This window comes from Chrysemys picta, chromosome 13, assembly GCF_011386835.1.
Source record: "Chrysemys picta bellii isolate R12L10 chromosome 13, ASM1138683v2, whole genome shotgun sequence".
Taxonomy (NCBI): domain Eukaryota; kingdom Metazoa; phylum Chordata; order Testudines; family Emydidae; genus Chrysemys; species Chrysemys picta.
In genome coordinates this window covers 40,476,730-40,494,587 of record NC_088803.1, presented here as the reverse complement: position 1 = coordinate 40,494,587, position 17,858 = coordinate 40,476,730, and the positions used below count along the sequence as shown (strand labels likewise).

Genomic DNA, 17,858 nt, shown 5'->3' with positions numbered 1-17,858 from the left:
GTATTATGAAGTCAGTTGGTCTGCTCATGTGCTTAAAACTAAGCATATACTTAAAGTGCTGTGCTGAAGTACAGTCATATAGAGAATATAAACCCATATGCTTTAGGGCATAAACCAGCCACTAACTGCCGAAGTTAGGAAGAAATTTCCTTTATTATCATGTAAGACTAGTGTGACCTGGCATGGCAACTCTTCCATTTTCAAACTAAGCAGTCTTCTTTCATTTCATGGTGGAAGTGGAAATATTTTGTGACACCTCGTGACATCAGTGGTAACAAGAAATAACAAATAAAATGGAAGTGTTTTGTGGAATAACCTATAAACTGAAACTGGGCATATTCATTTGGTGCGGGGGAGGGCAGAAAAACTTCACAAATATTGAGGTTGGGTTTTGCAAAAAGAGGAGTTCACATTTCATCTGGAAAAATTGTTCATTGTGAAGCTAGAGAGACAAGGTGTGTGAGGTAATATCTTTTTCTGGACCAATAAAAGAGATTACTTCAGTGACCGTTCTCTCTCTCATATCCTGGGACGAACACGGCTGGAACAACACTCATTCTGAAGCTCTAATTCTGAGCCAAGCTGCTAACTTTTCTTCAATATTCTGGATGAAATTTCATGGCCTGTGTTATACAGGAGGTCAGATTAAATGATCTAGTGGTCCATTCTGGCCTTAAGATCCTACGAATCGATGAAAAATTGTGCAAGACATTTGAACTCCCAATTCCTATTTAAAATTTAGGGCATCCACTCCTCCTAGCTTGCTTTGAACATGTCAGCCCTAATGATTTTATTCTAATTCCCCATGGGCTAATGTCCTTTCTGACTTTAAAGTTTATGAATTTATTAATTCAGCTACATTCAGTAGCTATAATAAGAGACTCTCTTACTGTATTCCCTGCCCTTTCTCTGTGCTCTAACGTGCAGGTGATGGAGGGAATGATGTCAGCATGATTCAGGAGGCTGACTGCGGTGTTGGGGTTGAAGGAAAGGTGAGATTATGAAGCACACGTCATATTTGATATAACTTGTCATATAAATGCAGAGGCTGGTTTCCAAGTGTCCCTTTTATTGAATCCTTGTTGATTCTCGTCATAGAAAGAGCAGTTGCCTTGAGAAGAAAAGATATCGGGCCAAAAACACTGGCCCTTTTCAGGCTAGGATGAAAAATAGTTTGGTAAACTGGGCAATCATTTAGCAAAACTCATGCTGATATTTACTAGAGCAGGGGTTGGCAACCTTTCAGAAGTGGTGTGCCGAGTCTTCATTTATTCACTCTAATTTAAGGTTTTTGCATGCTAGACATTTTTAGAAGGTCTCTTTCTAGAAGTCTATGATATATAACTAAACTATTGTTGTATGTAAAGTAAAAAACATTTTAAAAACCTCCCCAAGCTTCATTTAAAATTAGCTTAAAATGCAGAGCCCCCCGGACCGGTGGCCAGGACCCAGGCAGTGCGAGTGCCACTGAAAATCAGCTTGCATGCCGTCTTTGGCATGCGTGCCGTAGGTTGCCTACCCTGTACTAGAGGATTCTACATAGTCAGACCAGGCTACTTCATTCTTGCTTCATCGCTATACATAGATGCTGAAAACACCTGAGTTGTAGCTGGTCCTATAATATATTCATTAGAACTGTTTTGTATTAATTTGGAAAATGATGACATTGGATCAGGAGTCCCACCACTTATTGTACAGAACTCCTACATATCTTGGAAGGAGAGGAATGCATTTGCAAACAGCATAAAGACTGTGCATGAAATGGGCCAAAAAATAAAATCAAAGCTGTTTGAAAGCAAGCTTGTGAGCCTAAAAAGTTGTGTTATAACTCATTTGCTGACCCAGTAAACGGCAGTATCCTATTATCTCTCATAGCCACTGCAGTACACTTCTCATCCAGACATTTTCATTCGAGTACTTGTGGTACTGACAGTGGGTATGTTCCCAATATAGCACCTGGTAACGTATGTGATGTTAGTGCCATGCTAACATGCATGCTGTGAACCCTAATTCACACACCTTCCTTCTAGGTTTGAACCATGAAACCGAATAGGTATTGTCCTTGAATGGTCTTTTCATTTGTTGCTTGAGTGTTGGGGGCAGGAGGTAGAGGGAATCGGGGAGGCAGCTGGGGGCTGAGGGAGGAAAAAGAGATGCTAAGATAATGGTTTTTCCTCATCCAGTGCTGTTAAAATAAATATATATATATATAGATATGGAGGGGGGACAAAGTTGGTATTTTTACTGTCAATACTGTTTAGGCATGTATTAACATGAATGGTGTTTCTTAATCTTATGTAATCTTGTGACCTCATGGTCTTTGATTTATTGACCTACATAGGAAGGAAAACAAGCATCCCTTGCAGCAGATTTCTCTATCACTCAGTTTAAACATCTGGGCCGGTTACTGATGGTGCATGGAAGGAACAGCTACAAAAGATCTGCAGCTCTCAGCCAGTTTGTGATCCACAGAAGCTTGTGTATCAGCACGATGCAGGTAAATGGAGTGAATGGACTGTTCCATCGTGGCTTTTAGTGTGTGTGTTTGTGAGTGTGAGTGAAACTGGGGGGGAGGAATGTGAAAAGTTCAAACCTCAAGCTTTTCATTTCACATCTGGCACAGCCCCTGGCTTTCTTTGGAACTTTAGTGGGTTTGATCTTGAAAAGAAGGTAACTTTTTTGCATGAGAAGAGGCTCGCCTCCATGTAAAGATGTTTCCATTTTTGAACAGTCAGCAATTTTCCCCCAAAAATACTATTTTAAATTTCTTTTGGGCACAAAACAGTTTGCATCAAAAACATGTGAGCTTTGAGATTTCACATATATGTGAATGTGACAACAGCCATTCCATGGAAATGTTATAAAATATTGTATTTCTTCAGTATGAAATGGCTCCTAAAGCCTCTCTGCAGCAAGTTACTTAAGAGTGTATAACTTCAAGCACATGAGGAGCCCCACTGAACTTGATGGAACATCTCATGTGCCTAAAGTTAGGTACCTTGCTGAATCAGGGCCTACTAAAAGTTCAGTCCTGTAGGGTGCTGAGCAGTTTAGGGAGGCGCTGACTTCATTAGGAGTTGAGGCATGTATTACCCACATTAAGTGCTCAGCATCTTGCTAGACTGAGCCAAAAGGGCTTGACTTCCATTGACTTTAGTGGGAAAAAGAATTGGGTCCTCAATGACAAAATGTGTTTTCTGTTCACAGAATTTCAGGTATTTTTCGTCATGTTTGCACAACTTCAGTATTAAGCAAGCAAGGTTGATGCGTATTTGTCAGTTGATTAAAAACAATAGGTTGTGTTAGACTGAGAGAATTTAAAGAAATGTATGAGTTCATGAGCAGAATTCTGTCTTTAGCTATGAGTGCTTGGACATATATTGGCAGAAGTTACTGTTTGGAAGTTTTTCTTTCAAGCCATAATATTGCTGACAAATACATCTCTTTTAAACAAACCTTTTTCAGTAAAATGTGGGATCATTCCTGCTTTTGAGAATGCAGGTACCATCTCCATTCTGAGATCAAAAGTCCATGCTGGAGTTTGCCTCTATCCTTTGTCTCCATCACTAAGTGCTAATACGTTTTACATTGTGAAAAAGTTCCTTCTAACTCCAGAGGGTTAACTCCACATATCTAAACACCCATCCTTTAGGACATCTGGATGAAAACAGCAGGCTTTCGATGAAACACTCCAACCTCTCTTTTTGTGGGATTATGTAAAGAGAAGTTTACCAAAGGGGTTCAGTTCTCCACAGTTTGCTGTTAAACATTCTCCTTCATCCCAGTTTTGTGCAGGAGTCAAAGGAACGGATATTACAGTCTCCTGTCTTCGTCTCAAGAATTTTGAGTCTACTGCAAATACTTTTCAGTTTGGATAAAGTAGGATTTATCAAATATAACTTACGCTGCAGCTTTTGAAGCCTGACAGTCCTTTTCTTTTCTTTGCTAGGCTGTCTTCTCATCGGTGTTTTACTTTGCATCAGTTCCTCTCTACCAGGGTTTCCTCATTATTGGGTAAGAGCAAAACTGTTCAGAAAAAAATGTGAAAACCCTGTGCAAAGTGAATAGATTCCTGTCTGAAAAGTGATACATGTGAAAGTTTATCAGAGGTATGCAAGTCTCCTTAGTACGTGTACTGGTAAGTACTCAGTAATGCTCTGTATTGATGCCTATGCAAATGCCACTTCAGAAATTGGAGAGAGAATCTCCTCCCTGTTCCAGCCCCTGTATGCTCTGGTAAAAGTCCGGGTAGTGTAAAGGGGCTCTAAAAGCCCTGGATCTGGCCAAGGAAGAATTCCCCTGGTTCAGGAACTGAGGAGCAGGCTGTCTTCTAGTGATGTCTTTGGGAGCTGTGACACAGGGGTGTGGCAGGGGTGAGGCTGCAGCACGTAGTGCTGTGGAGATTCTGGGCCGCAGTCCTGCCCATAGGAAGCTAGGCACAGGCTCTGTCACAGACCTAGCCTGCTGGGGGACCCTTTTATCCCCCTCTGAGCATAAAGGTGGCTTAAAGTCACCTTAATCCTCCTCCTCCCTCTGGGCTTTGAGAGGCACAGCCCCAAATCTCACCCGTACTACTTACATTGCTATGCCCATGTCATTGTGCTTGCATAATATTCATTTGCTCATGCTCTCAGATACGTGTTTAAAAAAAAAAAAAACCAACAAAAACAACAACAAAAAAACACCCCAACCCTCTGAACTGAATTACTTAGTCAAATCCAGCACTGAAATTGTTCCATCTCTAAAAGGAAAATGTGTAACATTGGTTACAATACCTGCAGCTTCCGTTTAGGAATGGTTCTATTCATAAATTTAAAGTAGTAAATGTTGCAATTTTTTTGCTGTACATACAGTATTGTGTTCCATTTGTGAGTTTATTATGTGACTATTATTGAGATGCAGGGAGCAGCATGTATTTCCTTTTTGAAGACTTTGTGTATTCATTTTTATGGCTTAAACAATGTGTGCTCTATTGATGTCTCCTGTCTCGTTCTGCTCAGGTATTCCACAATCTATACAATGTTTCCAGTCTTCTCTCTGGTCTTAGACAAGGATGTCAAATCTGAGGTTGCTATGTTGTATCCAGAGCTCTACAAAGATCTTCTTAAGGTCCAGTAGATCTTATTCTGTTTCTCTTCCATCTGCTCCATATATAATCTTTGGCTTGATTTGGAACTGGCTTTCAGAGAGACAAACCAAACACAGTAGACATGGTACTTTATCGTATGACTCTAAAAGTACAGTTGTCAAGAGGCAAAATTCTATTTACAATTTTAACTTATTTTTATTTTCTCACAGCTCGTTGTGTGTGTTAACAGTTAGCTGCTTATTAGAACAGGCCAGAAAATAGAATTTCCACCCTGTGGGAAATTCTGAATGTTTGAAATTTTGTTTCCTTTCAAATCGGAATAAAATCTCAGACCTCAGAATTTCCCACAAAAAAGGAATATTCTGATTTTGGAACATGACACCTCCACTTGTCCTCAGTCTCTGTGTCCCCCCAGTTCTCATCGTGGCTTCTCACTTCCACTGGTGTTGGTCACTGATGACATGAAGATGGGATGGAGCAGGCACTGACCCACCACCATGCTGAAGCTGTGGGAAGGGGGGAAAGTGACAGGGACCCAGCATCGTGCTGTGGGTACAGAATGACAGGAACTTTAGGAGGAAAACCCACCATCCCCTCCTTTCATAGAATTATAGAATATCAGGGTTGGAAGGGACCTCAGGAGGTCATCTAGTCTAACCCCCTGCTCAAAGCAGGACCAATCCCCAGATAGATTTTTGCCCCAGATCCCTAAATGGCCCCCTCAAGAATTGAACTCAGAACCCTGGGTTTAGCAGGCCAATGCTCAAACCACTGAGCTATCCCTCCCCCCCATTCTGTTGAAAATGTTATTGAAATTGATGTGTTCCCATTAAATGGGTTGATTTTGTCAAATCAGTATTTTCCAATTGAAATCTGTTCTGCTGGAAAATTCTGGACTAGCTCTACTGCTATTCAAAAACAGTAGTTCAGATGGTTTTTTGCATGGAGACTTGCCTTACAGGTGACCTAAAAAGAGAACAAAGGATTGGTTTTGTGCTGTTTTTGCTGCTTTATGATATGTACAGGAGGCCTGAAAGAGTTTTCTTTGTTTTTAAAAAAAAGAGAAGTCCACTTGATTTGATTTTTACCTTAGAAATGTGAGGAATGCCAAGTCTTGCCACTCTTCTATTTTTCTGGAGAACTCTTTGAATGATTTGTGTATATGGACTAGGAACGTCCTTAATTGAAGGGAAGGGTGAGTTGATTCTTCAACGAAGACATCCTTTCCCCCAAGAATTTCCATTAAACAGAGTCCAACAGAAGCAAAGTGAGTGTTTTCCAACAGTCTGAATAAGTCACCTCCCATCTCCATCTGGTTTCACTCTCATGTGGTCTCTGAGGTCATAAACCACCAATTCTCCAACCATCCTTAGGCCTGGTCTTCACACAGTGTTTTGTACTGCTTTGTCAGTTAGAAGAGTGATTTTTATTTTTTTTACATTTTTACTTATACCCAGAATTCCCCTAGTGTGGATGCAGTTATACTGGTAACCCTATACCAAAACATAGTTTATTCCCATTCCCGTACAGGAATAGCTATACTGATACGAAGCACTGTTTATACCAAAATAATTGTGACAGTATAGTCAAATGCCTATTATGCACCATGAGGAAGCACAAAAAAGACATCAATTTTCTTCTCTTTGCAGGTCACCTCTAAACCATCTATTTTAGATTTATGTCAGAGTTGCTTGATAATCTATAAATTAGTTTTCAAAAGTCATATTTGTTGTCTTTCTTTTTCTTTATAGGGGCGACCGTTGTCATATAAAACATTTTTAATATGGGTTTTGATAAGTATCTATCAAGGTAAGAAACTGCACCTTTTTTTCTCATAGTGTTCCCGTACCTGTCAGGAATTATATAGCTGTCCTGCTGTATTATCAAAAGTAGAGTATTGCTGGAATAACGACCCTTTAGGATAGGGTGAAAATAGCCATTCCTTGCATCAGAACAATGACTGCAACCATCTTACTAATGCAAAAAATTTTAGAAAAAAATCACTTAAAACTAAACATTTGTAGCAAGTGGCTTACCAACATTTTGAAGTACTGGGTCATGATAGGAGACAGCATGTGATTCAGGAGATTTGGGGTCTGTTCCCACTGTGGCCACTGATCTGCTTTTTGACATTGGCAAGTCTCTTCACCTTACCCCACTTCAGGTATCCCACCTGTAAAATTAAGTTAATGACACTTGCCTTTGTTTTTAAATCTATGAAGGGAAACCACCATATAAACACATTATTATCTATTAGTCATAATAGTTCCAGTTCTGGTTACTACCTAGCTGAGATGATTGGCTTATTCCCAGCCAAGGAAATGACCCTTTCTGGTGAAGGACCTGAAGAAACTTCTAGTTCTTGAGATCAAATAACTTGCACTTTATCTGGGCTTTTATCTTCAAGTTGCTAGAAGCAATTAACAAAACTACTTTGGTTACCCGAAGAAGTGAGGTTTTTACTCACGAAAGCTTATGCCCAAATAAATCTGTTAGTCTTTAAGGTGCCACCAGACTCTTTGTTGTTTTTGTAGATACAGACTAACACGGCTACCCCCTGATATTTGGTTACCCTGTGTTTGTTTCAAGTGTGGATGTACCCATTGGTTTAACTCCTAGAAAGTCAGCCTGTTGGTTTAAAAAAGAAAGAGAGAACTTCAAGCACAAGTGATTTCTGTTGCTATTAGCTAAGGAAGCATGCAACACATGTACATCTAGTGTTGAGGTTGTATAGTTAAAATGGCCATACGATCCTGTGACAAAATGATATTTTCCCAAACTCCTTTATCGACAGAAGCGGAAAGAAATGTGCCCAAATCAGCAGTTTTAAATGACATTGCCATCCTTAAATGGGGAGTGGGGCCAGCAATAGAAAACCTCTGTTAGATTTCAGGGGATGAGTCTAATGCAGTAGAATGCTATGGCAGGACTAATGGACTCCAGTTGCTATATAAATACTATGGCAAAGCCAAGACATTTATAGAAAGTTCACAAGTGGTGGAAAGTCAAAGCCAGAGGATGATGCATTGGGGAAAAGTTCTTTCTCAGATGAGGCCACTATCCTGTTACAGTATTTGGTTAAAGTGACTTCATATCTACTGTGCTAAATGACTAGAAAGCAGCAGGCTAAACAATTAGACTAGTTGCTAGCAGTGGTGGGCCTGACCCAAACTGAACAGGCCCAACGCTGGAGAGTTCAGAGCTGGATCTGAACTTTGTGGCTCAGGCTCTAGTCCCTTATAGGGTTTCCCCTCAGAAACTAGCATGTGATGGATGTTGGTGCCAATTACTCATGCTGCTGACATGAATTATTTGTGCAGGTGGCTGGGCAGGGAGTTGTGTGAGCTTTCCAGCCCAGCCGGAATAGGGGCCCAAAATAATGCTTCCTTAATGCCACTTTAATTTGTGCTTGTTTAGGGTGGAGGACTTGGCCCAAGGAGGGCACAGAAAACCTAATTATATGCACTCAGCATCCCTACACCTTGTGCTTCCATCCGGACTTCAGGGCAGCACAGGAGACGTTACAAGTGTTTGATATTTGTCTTCTCTTTTGAGTAGTGACTGTGCTTCTTTTTCTGGAAGGACAAGTAGATCGCCATAATCTTCAAGTGATCTATGACAGTAGCTAAAATAATATACTTCATATTTCCACATCTGTAAATCTGACATGCCCCTATGAAACATTGACCACCTGTGTAGGGTCTCTTACTCATTGCACAGAAGTTCTTTTATCTTCTTAATGCCAGGTCATAAATAACTGATTTACTGTCCAACGTGCATTATCAAAAGCCATGGCAAACTGTCTTAAGAGGTGACCTTATGTTTCTGCACTTTCAGGACTGAGACTGATGTTTAGAACTTAGATTGATGTTTAGCAGTAACATATCCAGCCTCTCTCCTTCTTTTTCCCTCACAGGTAGTATCATCATGTATGGAGCTCTTCTACTGTTTGAGTCGGAATTTGTCCACATTGTGGCTATTTCCTTCACATCCCTGATTCTTACTGAGTTACTGATGGTGGCATTAACAATCCAGACATGGCACTGGCTCATGATAGTGGCAGAGTTGCTCAGCCTCTCCTGCTACATAGCCTCTCTGGTCTTCTTACATGAGTTTATTGGTAAGGTTAAATATCTTCTATTTCTTCAGGTCTTTCCAGTCACATGTTTACATGCTTAACAAGAGGGTAAGGGCATAAATTGGGCTCATAACTGCCGATGAACTAACCTATTGTAAGTTATCCCACAGACCAGATCCATTAGCTTGAAGGCAGTAGCAGACTCTCAGATCCCATTACACAGTCCAGCCACTAGAGAGGGACAAAGACACACTTGGCCAATATGTTACACATTGGCCCAGGAGTCTCATCCTGGCCTTCAGGGTTTCCCAGCAGTTCAGATCCCCACACGAGACACCACTTGATTGGGTCATCTATGGGGATTGAACCTGAGACCCCTGAATGTAAAAGCATCACCCTCTGTTGCTGGAGTGAAAGACCATGTCCGTTAGCTGGATGTAGTAGTGGACTCACTAAAACTTGTCTCAATTTCTTTATTTCATCTGGACTTTTGTTTTATATTTTCATTTGTCTAAGTGGAAGACGCATCTCACATGCTAGAAGAAAACAGATAATGAATTCCACATTTCCCTGGGCAGTCAGGCCGTTAAATATCAGATCCCTGCAACGTGTTTCAGTGTACTATCAGGGACCACAAGATGTCACTACTTCCCCCAGAAAGCCTTGCAAACTCCTAGGATGATATCCTGCTGCAGAATAAAACAGCCCTCTCATTTCCTCGGTTCAAAGCCTCCATGTGCAATAAGGCTATCTCTTACACAAGAGTATTGTGGCTCATCTTTGAATGCACTTCAAATATATCCATAGTGCTTCTGTGATTATACAATGTAAAAAGAGGTGCTGCATGGTATCTGAATGAACAGAGATAATTCATATTCAGCACTACTAGCGAGTTAAAGAAAAAGAACTCCCAGAGCTAAAATCCATCTAGAGACCCTTTAAAGGAAGCTAATGTAGTTCATTTTGCCAGGGGGGTGAAGGATTTCAATATTTCATATCGGGTTTATGTCCATAATTGTCTGTCTAGACAAAACGCCTTATTGAAATGAGATGAGCAGTGTGTTAGGGAGAAAGCTATATCCTTCATGAATGAGAAAGGAAGAGAGCAAGAGGTGGTTGGGGAACAGAAATTGCATTGGTTTAAAAAAAAAAATAGGGAGCAAAAATGCTGTTTTGTGTGTGTGAGAGGAGGAGGCTGTTCCAAAGCTTTACTGGGCTGCATTTTTTTCCCCCTGAAGCTTTCACTTTGACCTTTGATCCTCCCCATGCAGTGCAATTCTGACTTCAGTCTACAGCCCATCTCCATTGCTTCTGTGCTCTTTCCTTGCAGATGTTTACTTCATTGCAACCTTGTCGTTCTTGTGGAAGGTCACCGTCATCACTCTGGTGAGCTGCCTTCCTCTCTACGTCCTGAAGTACCTGAGGCGAAGATTCTCTCCCCCAAGCTACTCGAAGCTCACGTCATAGAGCTGCTCGGTCTACAGAGCAGAGACTAATTTTGCACACCACGGAGAGACAGAAATCATGTATTTGTCATTGTAAGAACTATGTCCGATAGGATTATGCAGTAATCAATATTATGTGCTGCTTTAATGAAAAAGACTAAGAACTGCAGTAAACTGAAACCTAACAGTAAATAGAGTCTTTTGGGGAGGTGTAGGGCACTTGATAGTTTGTTCAGTCTTTGTCACTTGGTTTTACTTAATTGGGGTCAAATGCATGTAACTGCAATGATAATTGGTTTCTCATGTGAGATCAGAGTACCTGAAAGCTGCTAAATGACCTTGAAGTTTATACGTGACAGATGTTTTGTTTTGTTTTTTTAGTTTAAGTGTCTGTGATGTTCCTTGCATTGTGTTATATTTTTATATTATTATTTATCTTTTCAATTCGGGTAGAGAGAGTTTTTGTGTGTGTTGGGGAGTCCCTTAAAATAGGTAATGTACTGTATTACTACCAACAGCTGACTGCTGGGTGGTGTCATGCTGTTTTGATTGTAGGATTCCAGTGTTAAAACAGATCTATACATAAGGAAAACCTGACTGGCTGAGTTTTTCCTTCAGTCAAAATGAAAGATCTGAACGTAGAAAATCTAGTGTGTTTTGATGATTTCCAGCACTTAGTGCACATTGAGAAATATCATCCAAAAAAGGGAAAATTGCATTTTGTTTCGCTTTTGTGCTTCTTGTTAAAAGGAGCTGATGATATACAAATAAACTACACTATATAGTTATGTTATAGGAGCAAATTACCTAAATTCAAGCAAAGCCTTTTGGAAGGAAACTTGCAGCTGATCAGCTTTTGAACGTGTTGACAGCATAAGAGACTCATCCTATTCTGCAGACAATGTGGCAGCCGTGTCTTGAATCCTTGGAGACTGAAAGGAAAGGTCACAGGGCCGCTACTCTTCACAGTTACATAAAATCTGTTTCCTGTTAGGATGAATTAATGAAGATGAGCTGCAAATAAGCCTAGGCAGTCATCTACACGTGCCATTCATGACACAGTCTACAAAGAGAGGCAGTTTGAGATAACTATGGAATTTGCATTGTTTAAAACTGGAACTTGCCTCAATAGATGTACGTTTGAGAGCAGTCAGAAACTGAGCCCATGCACAAGATGGTAGTTTATTTAATGTGAAGCACAGATAAGATTTCCATTTATTTTAAACAGCAAAATTCCCAGAGGGGGTGTGTTTGGTTTTCTGTTTGTTTGTATGTTTTTGTTAATTAAAAAAAGCATTGACCCACATAATTTATAAAGCATTCCTTGCGGATGGGGACAGAAATATATGACTGGAAAGCTTAGGAGTATGGCAATGAGCTAATAGAGGCTTCCACCGCTGGGTCACATGTGGCATAGTTTTAGTGGCAGTCACATCTATCTAATAACTGTTTAGTCTGTGATAAATGAGTTGTGTGGTCTCTGTCCATCCAGCTCTAGTGAAGCAGAATCCACATAATAAAAACCACCATCATAACTGGAACTAAGCACCCTTATTGGCAGGGTCAGCAGGGAGGCAAGCAATGACTCATCCAATACCCTGAACTCCCCTTGCGGTGTTTTTAAATTGTGCTTAGGTGGGGAGCAGCAGGGCGAGCCCTCTCTGCCATAGTGTATCTCTTCGATGGGTTGCCAACTTTTGTTTCCATTGCTGCACATCTGGGACTTTCACAAGCATTCAAATGATAAATAACATTTTCTGGCTTACAAACTTAAATGCAGAATTGGAGCAGCGTTTAAAATGAGATCTGTAGTGGGCAGTGATTTGCACCTCTGTGTTTTGGATTATGAGCTCCAGAAAACCCTAGCATTACTTAGTTGTCTCACTTGCACTAGGAAATCTAATCTCTTTGAAGAACATGCTGCATGACATGGCTATCCTGGATACATGTGGGTCCAACAAGTAATGCAAGTTCCAAACACTTTAGCAATCTTGAAAGGCGTGGGTGTCTGTTATTCATTTCATCACATAAATGGCTGAGAAGCAGGAGGAGATGCGTGCACATGCTCTGCAAAAGCCCTTATGACCTGTCATTGTTGCTCAAAGAACAACCCCCTGGAGAAACCAGGAGCATGAATTGAAGCAGTATCTAGGATGTTCCCAGAGTGGGTGAGTTAAAACCTGCTGCTTTTCCTTTCTGCAGAACAAAGGATCAGTTGAAGTATATTAATTTCCACCCTGTAGATTCTGGGTTATCTACATAAGTGGAAACCTTCCTGGATCTCCCCCTCTTCCTGACAGCTTGTTCCTCTTTGGAGCCATGTTGCCAATGGCCCTATTCCTCCAATAGGGTTCAAAGAGCATGAAGTTCATACTGGATTTCCTGATGGGAAACCTACTGGGCTCAGAAGAGAGCATGCCATGCTCTCTACCTTCACATTCTCTGAATTGACAGTGCTGTCACCACACTGAATTGACCTGAAGGGGCTGCCATGAGCCTGGGGGAAAAGGGAGCCTGCACTGTTGGCTCTTTTCACCCCTACTGTGTGTTCTAGAGCCCTCCTCCTTGCTCCTTGGTTCCTTCTCGTGCCATCGCGGGAAATACCAGGTCCTTACCATTCAGTAGTTCTATGTATGACCATTTTGATAGTGGATGAATAAATGTTTTAGACTGCAGTGCAAGATGGGAAATGTAGCCTCCAGCACTGCTGGATACAATGGTCTCCTTTCTGCATACTTGATTTAGAGTCTTATGTTTCAAGGTCTATTAGCTCTTTTAGAGGAATAAGAAGAGCAAGCGCTTGTTAAGATAAAACAGTGGCTTTTCTTTTGTGCTACATGGCTTTGATTTGTCTTTTCTCTGGTACCCCATAAAAGCAGAATACTCAATGGCATCCTCTATAAACAACCCAACAAGAAAGAAAAATTAGCTAGCTGTTGTATTCATGTTTATGGTATTTTTTAAAAATTCACTTTCCCACATCCCCTCACAAACTTTTTCCAGCAAAATATTTCCACTCTTCTTTTTTAAATACAGGTTTTTATCAGGGGAGGCTCAATTCCGTATTTTTCTATGATTTGCTTCAGAGAAGAAAAGCCGTGTCTGAAAACCTTTGTTGTAGAAGAATTGGGTTGTCAGCTTTTTGTAAATTACATCTGTTTGCCAAAAAGATCCTTCATGTTCTCCTAGCGATTTGCTACAGTTACAGGATAGGGTGAGTCATGCATTTGTTGCTGGCTTCCCAGATCAAAATTTTGATTTAGTGATTTAAATGTAATAATCAAGAATGGTTCTGGCAACTTGTTGTGACTGACAAGTTAAGTCTCTTGTCCTTTTGAAAATACATGACAGTAGATATCTTTGTAATGACTCCTGCCCCTAATAGCTGTGTATTAGTAGTTAAATGTCCAGTAAGAATAACAGTGCCATGCTACTGTATGTAAATATTTGGAAAGTATAAGTTAGAATTCACTGTCTCCTGGAGTCAATGCAGTTTACACTAAATGGACCATATTGGCAAAATCATAACTTATACCAAGAATGGGAGTGAATTGCAATTTCAGTAATATTTAATGGCTTCATAACCTTAATAAGGAACTCATATTACCAATGGTGGGATTATCATCTTTAGCATTATGTGAGAGGGGTGTAGCCTTGTTCCTTTACAGCTAGTTTCTTGCACAAGGTTGTAAATCTAGGAAGTATTTCTCTCTGGATATAAATTTTATTTTTTTTAAAAAGCAATAAAAAAAAAAGTAAAACTGCCACTTACAAACACTAGGGACGGGGGAGGTATGATTGTTCTATTTTTTTAAGTTTAGCACTTTGTCTGTAAACTATTTCCCCATATGTTTAAAAAAAAAAGTTTTTAAAAGCAAATTTTCATTCAGATGTTTGTATTTACAGCACATAGTAAATTGATGCCATACTGGAAGTTTAGGTTACAGTACATCTTTTCCTCTGTTATACTTGAATTTTGTGCTTATTTGGAATAACTGACTTTTTTTTTTTTTAGCAAGTATGTATGTTTTGTTTAGCAACTTCTTCATATTTGTGAATTGTAGCAGTTTATGTAACTTCCATGTTATGGGGCTATTCTACGAGTAATATTATAGGAGACAGCAGTATGTGCTTCATCATTTGCTCTTGCTTCCCATGCTTACTTTAGAAAGATCTCTGATCAGTGCTCTATTTCCCTTTCCAGTTGTACCACAATAGCCTATATTTCATAAGCAGTTCATTTTTGAATCACTGATGTAACTAACTAAAGGTGTGCTGTCATGCTTTTTTTTAAAATAGGAGGTAGATTTTGTTTCTTGCATTTCATTACTTATAGCCCTATATATATATGCACATACACACATATCCCATACTTCTTCCCCTCCCCACCCCCCAAAAAATCTTGTCCTATTTCTCTTAACAGCGATCTCTTTTCCTTTGTTTAGAATGGAGCTGAAATTTAACATGCTGTTTGTTCAACAGCAACAGCTTGAACTTATATAGTATCTTATCTCACCAAAATTGTAATAGCTGTAAGCAGCGACATCATTAGTGTCATCACAGCTGTGGGAACACTATGTTTAAGTGCTACAGCTGCTGCAGAGCCAGAAGGAGCAGCACTAAACCCTCTACTTTTCTATAGTCTGCTGAACTAATATAACCATAAAATCTCATTGCAAACTCATTTAAACCTGTTTGTGTCTCCAGTGGGAAATTATTGCTGTTTTAGGAGGTTAGGCTGGGGTTTTCAAAGGCACCTAAAAGAGTAAGGTGCCTGAACCCCTTTGGCTTCTTTAAAATTCAAGACCTAACGTTTGGTGGCGTCTTTGTTTTTGTAATGGCTGCTGCAGAGTTCGGTGCAAAATACACACCTAATTCTCACATGCACTTGTCTCAGCCATGTGTGCAAACAAGCTAACTGCACAAATCACCATCATGAGCTATTTGCACACTCAGAATTTCAGAGGGACTTCTACTTGCCCACCCAGCTGCACATCTAGGGCCCAACCAGTGCTCACTGAAGTCTTTCCATTGACTTCAGTGTTGATGGAGCAGATCCTTAGCTCTTATTAAGAATTCAAGCCTTTAACCTGCATGAAATCCTGGGTTCTTCACCTTTGCCAAGATGGCCCATTATTGTTGCCTAATAAAACTCATGTGCTTCTATGCCTTTAAAAACCTTTTCAATTATATGGGGAAATGGATTCTGGTGTCAAAATGATATTTATTGAGATGCCGATGTTTTGTACCTGTCATTTAGTTAAAAAAGATGTAAATACCTTTGATTCAAGAGAAAAATGAATGCAAATTATTTATTGTTCTGTGGAATTATATGTTGCCAACATGTAAGAATTTAAAGGGAATGATGTAAAAACAGGTGGAAAAATAAATTTTATGCAACTTCATGCTTTTATGCATATACAGTTTGCATGGTGGGCTTGAGTTGATCTAGTCCTGATCAGTCCATGGTGTTTATACTGGGGGTACAGTATATAGGTTTAGATGTATTACAGCCTTTGTAATTTGGATGCAGGGGAAATATGAAACTGAGGTAAAATATATTTTTACTAATTTGTGTGAAATTTTCATCATATCTTTATTATATACAATACGTTTTCTAGCTGGTTATTTCAGCTCATAAACTAGAAAAATATTCTCATTGGAAGCATGTGGTGTTGCCATCCTCCACTCCTTTAAGGTTATGATTTGCTGGAAACAGCAATGGAAAGAATTTAGCCACTTGTGATCTTATCCTAATTTAAATCTTCCAGAAGAATAATGCTAAATAGCTTTATGAAGAGCATGGATTGGTGTTAAGAAAGCTATTCATCAGGATAGTTACATTTATAATGAGTATCTTCTTTGTGGTATTTTTCTCCCACTCTTTGTATTGGTGTAACTGCAAGCAAACTGCTATAGATTGTCACAAACGAAGACCCTTGCAATTTTGTCCACTAGGTGGAACTTAAGTATTGAAATAGCCTACCTCAGTTCTGTGTTTTCTAGAACCAGTTAGTCCCAGAGTACCCAACTGTCCCAAGTCTTTCTACATTCAGTCTAATTGAATTTCCAATGTCATAAACCCTAGCTCATTTAGAAAAATGCTCGGTCTAATTCTGCTCTCATTTTAAACTAATGTAATTCCATGGAAGTCAGTGGTGTTAATCCTGATATTCACCAATGTAAATGAAGAGAATAAGACCCTTGTTTTGGAAAATAGATGATTGAATAATGTTACTTAAGGATGACTCTTCTTCAGAAGTTCTCCTATCTTGAATGTTTGATTATTTAGCTGCTAAACAGCAACTCCAAAAGCACCACAGTATCTTTCAAATTGAAAAAAAAATTGCCTGTTTTTTATATGGAAAATTTTTGGGAACAAAAACAAAATTGAAGCTACATTTAGATTCTTCCTGTGGAAGACTCTGATAGAATGAAATAAGAATGAAATCAATAGGCTTCTTTGGAAATGTTATATAGATTTATTAAAAATACACTGAAGAACACAATAAAAATCTAATTTTTGAGCCATTCTAAAATAATTCTGTAGTGGGGATAAAATTCTCTAAAGGACGGCTTTAAAAAAGTATGCAGAAAAAAACCATGGTTTTCTATTAGGTTCAATGAGACTCAGGGTCCAAAGTCATAACCTGTTTCATAATTAAACATTTTCAGTGATACATAAAGTTAAAGCAAATGTTGAATAAACAAATTTTGTGATGTTTGCACACATCAAATGAAAGCTATAGGCTCTAGAAGTTACAGTAACAGATTTCACTCCCAACTGTTACCAATTTCTCATTTTAAAGCTGGCCATAAATTAGTGGAGAAGTCTGTAATTAAAAAAAGCTAGAAATAGTTTTGCTAAACTCACTCTGGGAAGGGAATGAGAATTTCTGCAATATTTTTTTTTCACCCAAACATTGCATAATACTACAAATGTCAAAGATTTCCATGGGGGTTTAATTTCATTCTTTATGAGGCTGTGGTCATACAAGAAGTTTGAACACTGCAGGGGTTGGCAGATTTTTGGAAGATCACGCATCCTGGGATAAGTTTTCAGACTAAGCTTCACCAAAGAATGCCAGCCCCATCCCCCCCAGCTGTGGTTGTATTCTACACTATAGTCTCTTCTGTAGAAAAATAAAAAATGGGTTTGCTGTTGGCTGGTAATTCTGGGTCTTATGAGGCTCCTGCCACTTCGTGTTGCCTATAAATATGTACTGGTTTCTCTTTCCTTAAAAAA

At 39.4% G+C, this 17,858-nt stretch overlaps 1 protein-coding gene across 3 annotated transcripts in view; it reads left to right on the top strand.

Moving 5' to 3' along the window:
* ATP9A (ATPase phospholipid transporting 9A (putative)) overlaps positions 1-16,017 on the top strand; it is a 91,407-nt gene extending 75,390 nt beyond the window's left edge. For all 3 annotated transcript variants that reach the window (XM_005284173.4, XM_042858346.2, XM_065566009.1), the window contains exons 22-28: positions 928-992; positions 2,342-2,497; positions 3,950-4,014; positions 5,001-5,109; positions 6,841-6,898; positions 9,006-9,209; positions 10,498-16,017. In XM_005284173.4, the coding sequence (XP_005284230.1) occupies positions 928-992; positions 2,342-2,497; positions 3,950-4,014; positions 5,001-5,109; positions 6,841-6,898; positions 9,006-9,209; positions 10,498-10,634 (794 nt within the window). In that variant the 3' untranslated portion in view covers positions 10,635-16,017. The remainder of the gene's footprint in view (positions 1-927; positions 993-2,341; positions 2,498-3,949; positions 4,015-5,000; positions 5,110-6,840; positions 6,899-9,005; positions 9,210-10,497) is intronic.
* The last annotated feature ends 1,841 nt before the right edge of the window (positions 16,018-17,858 follow it).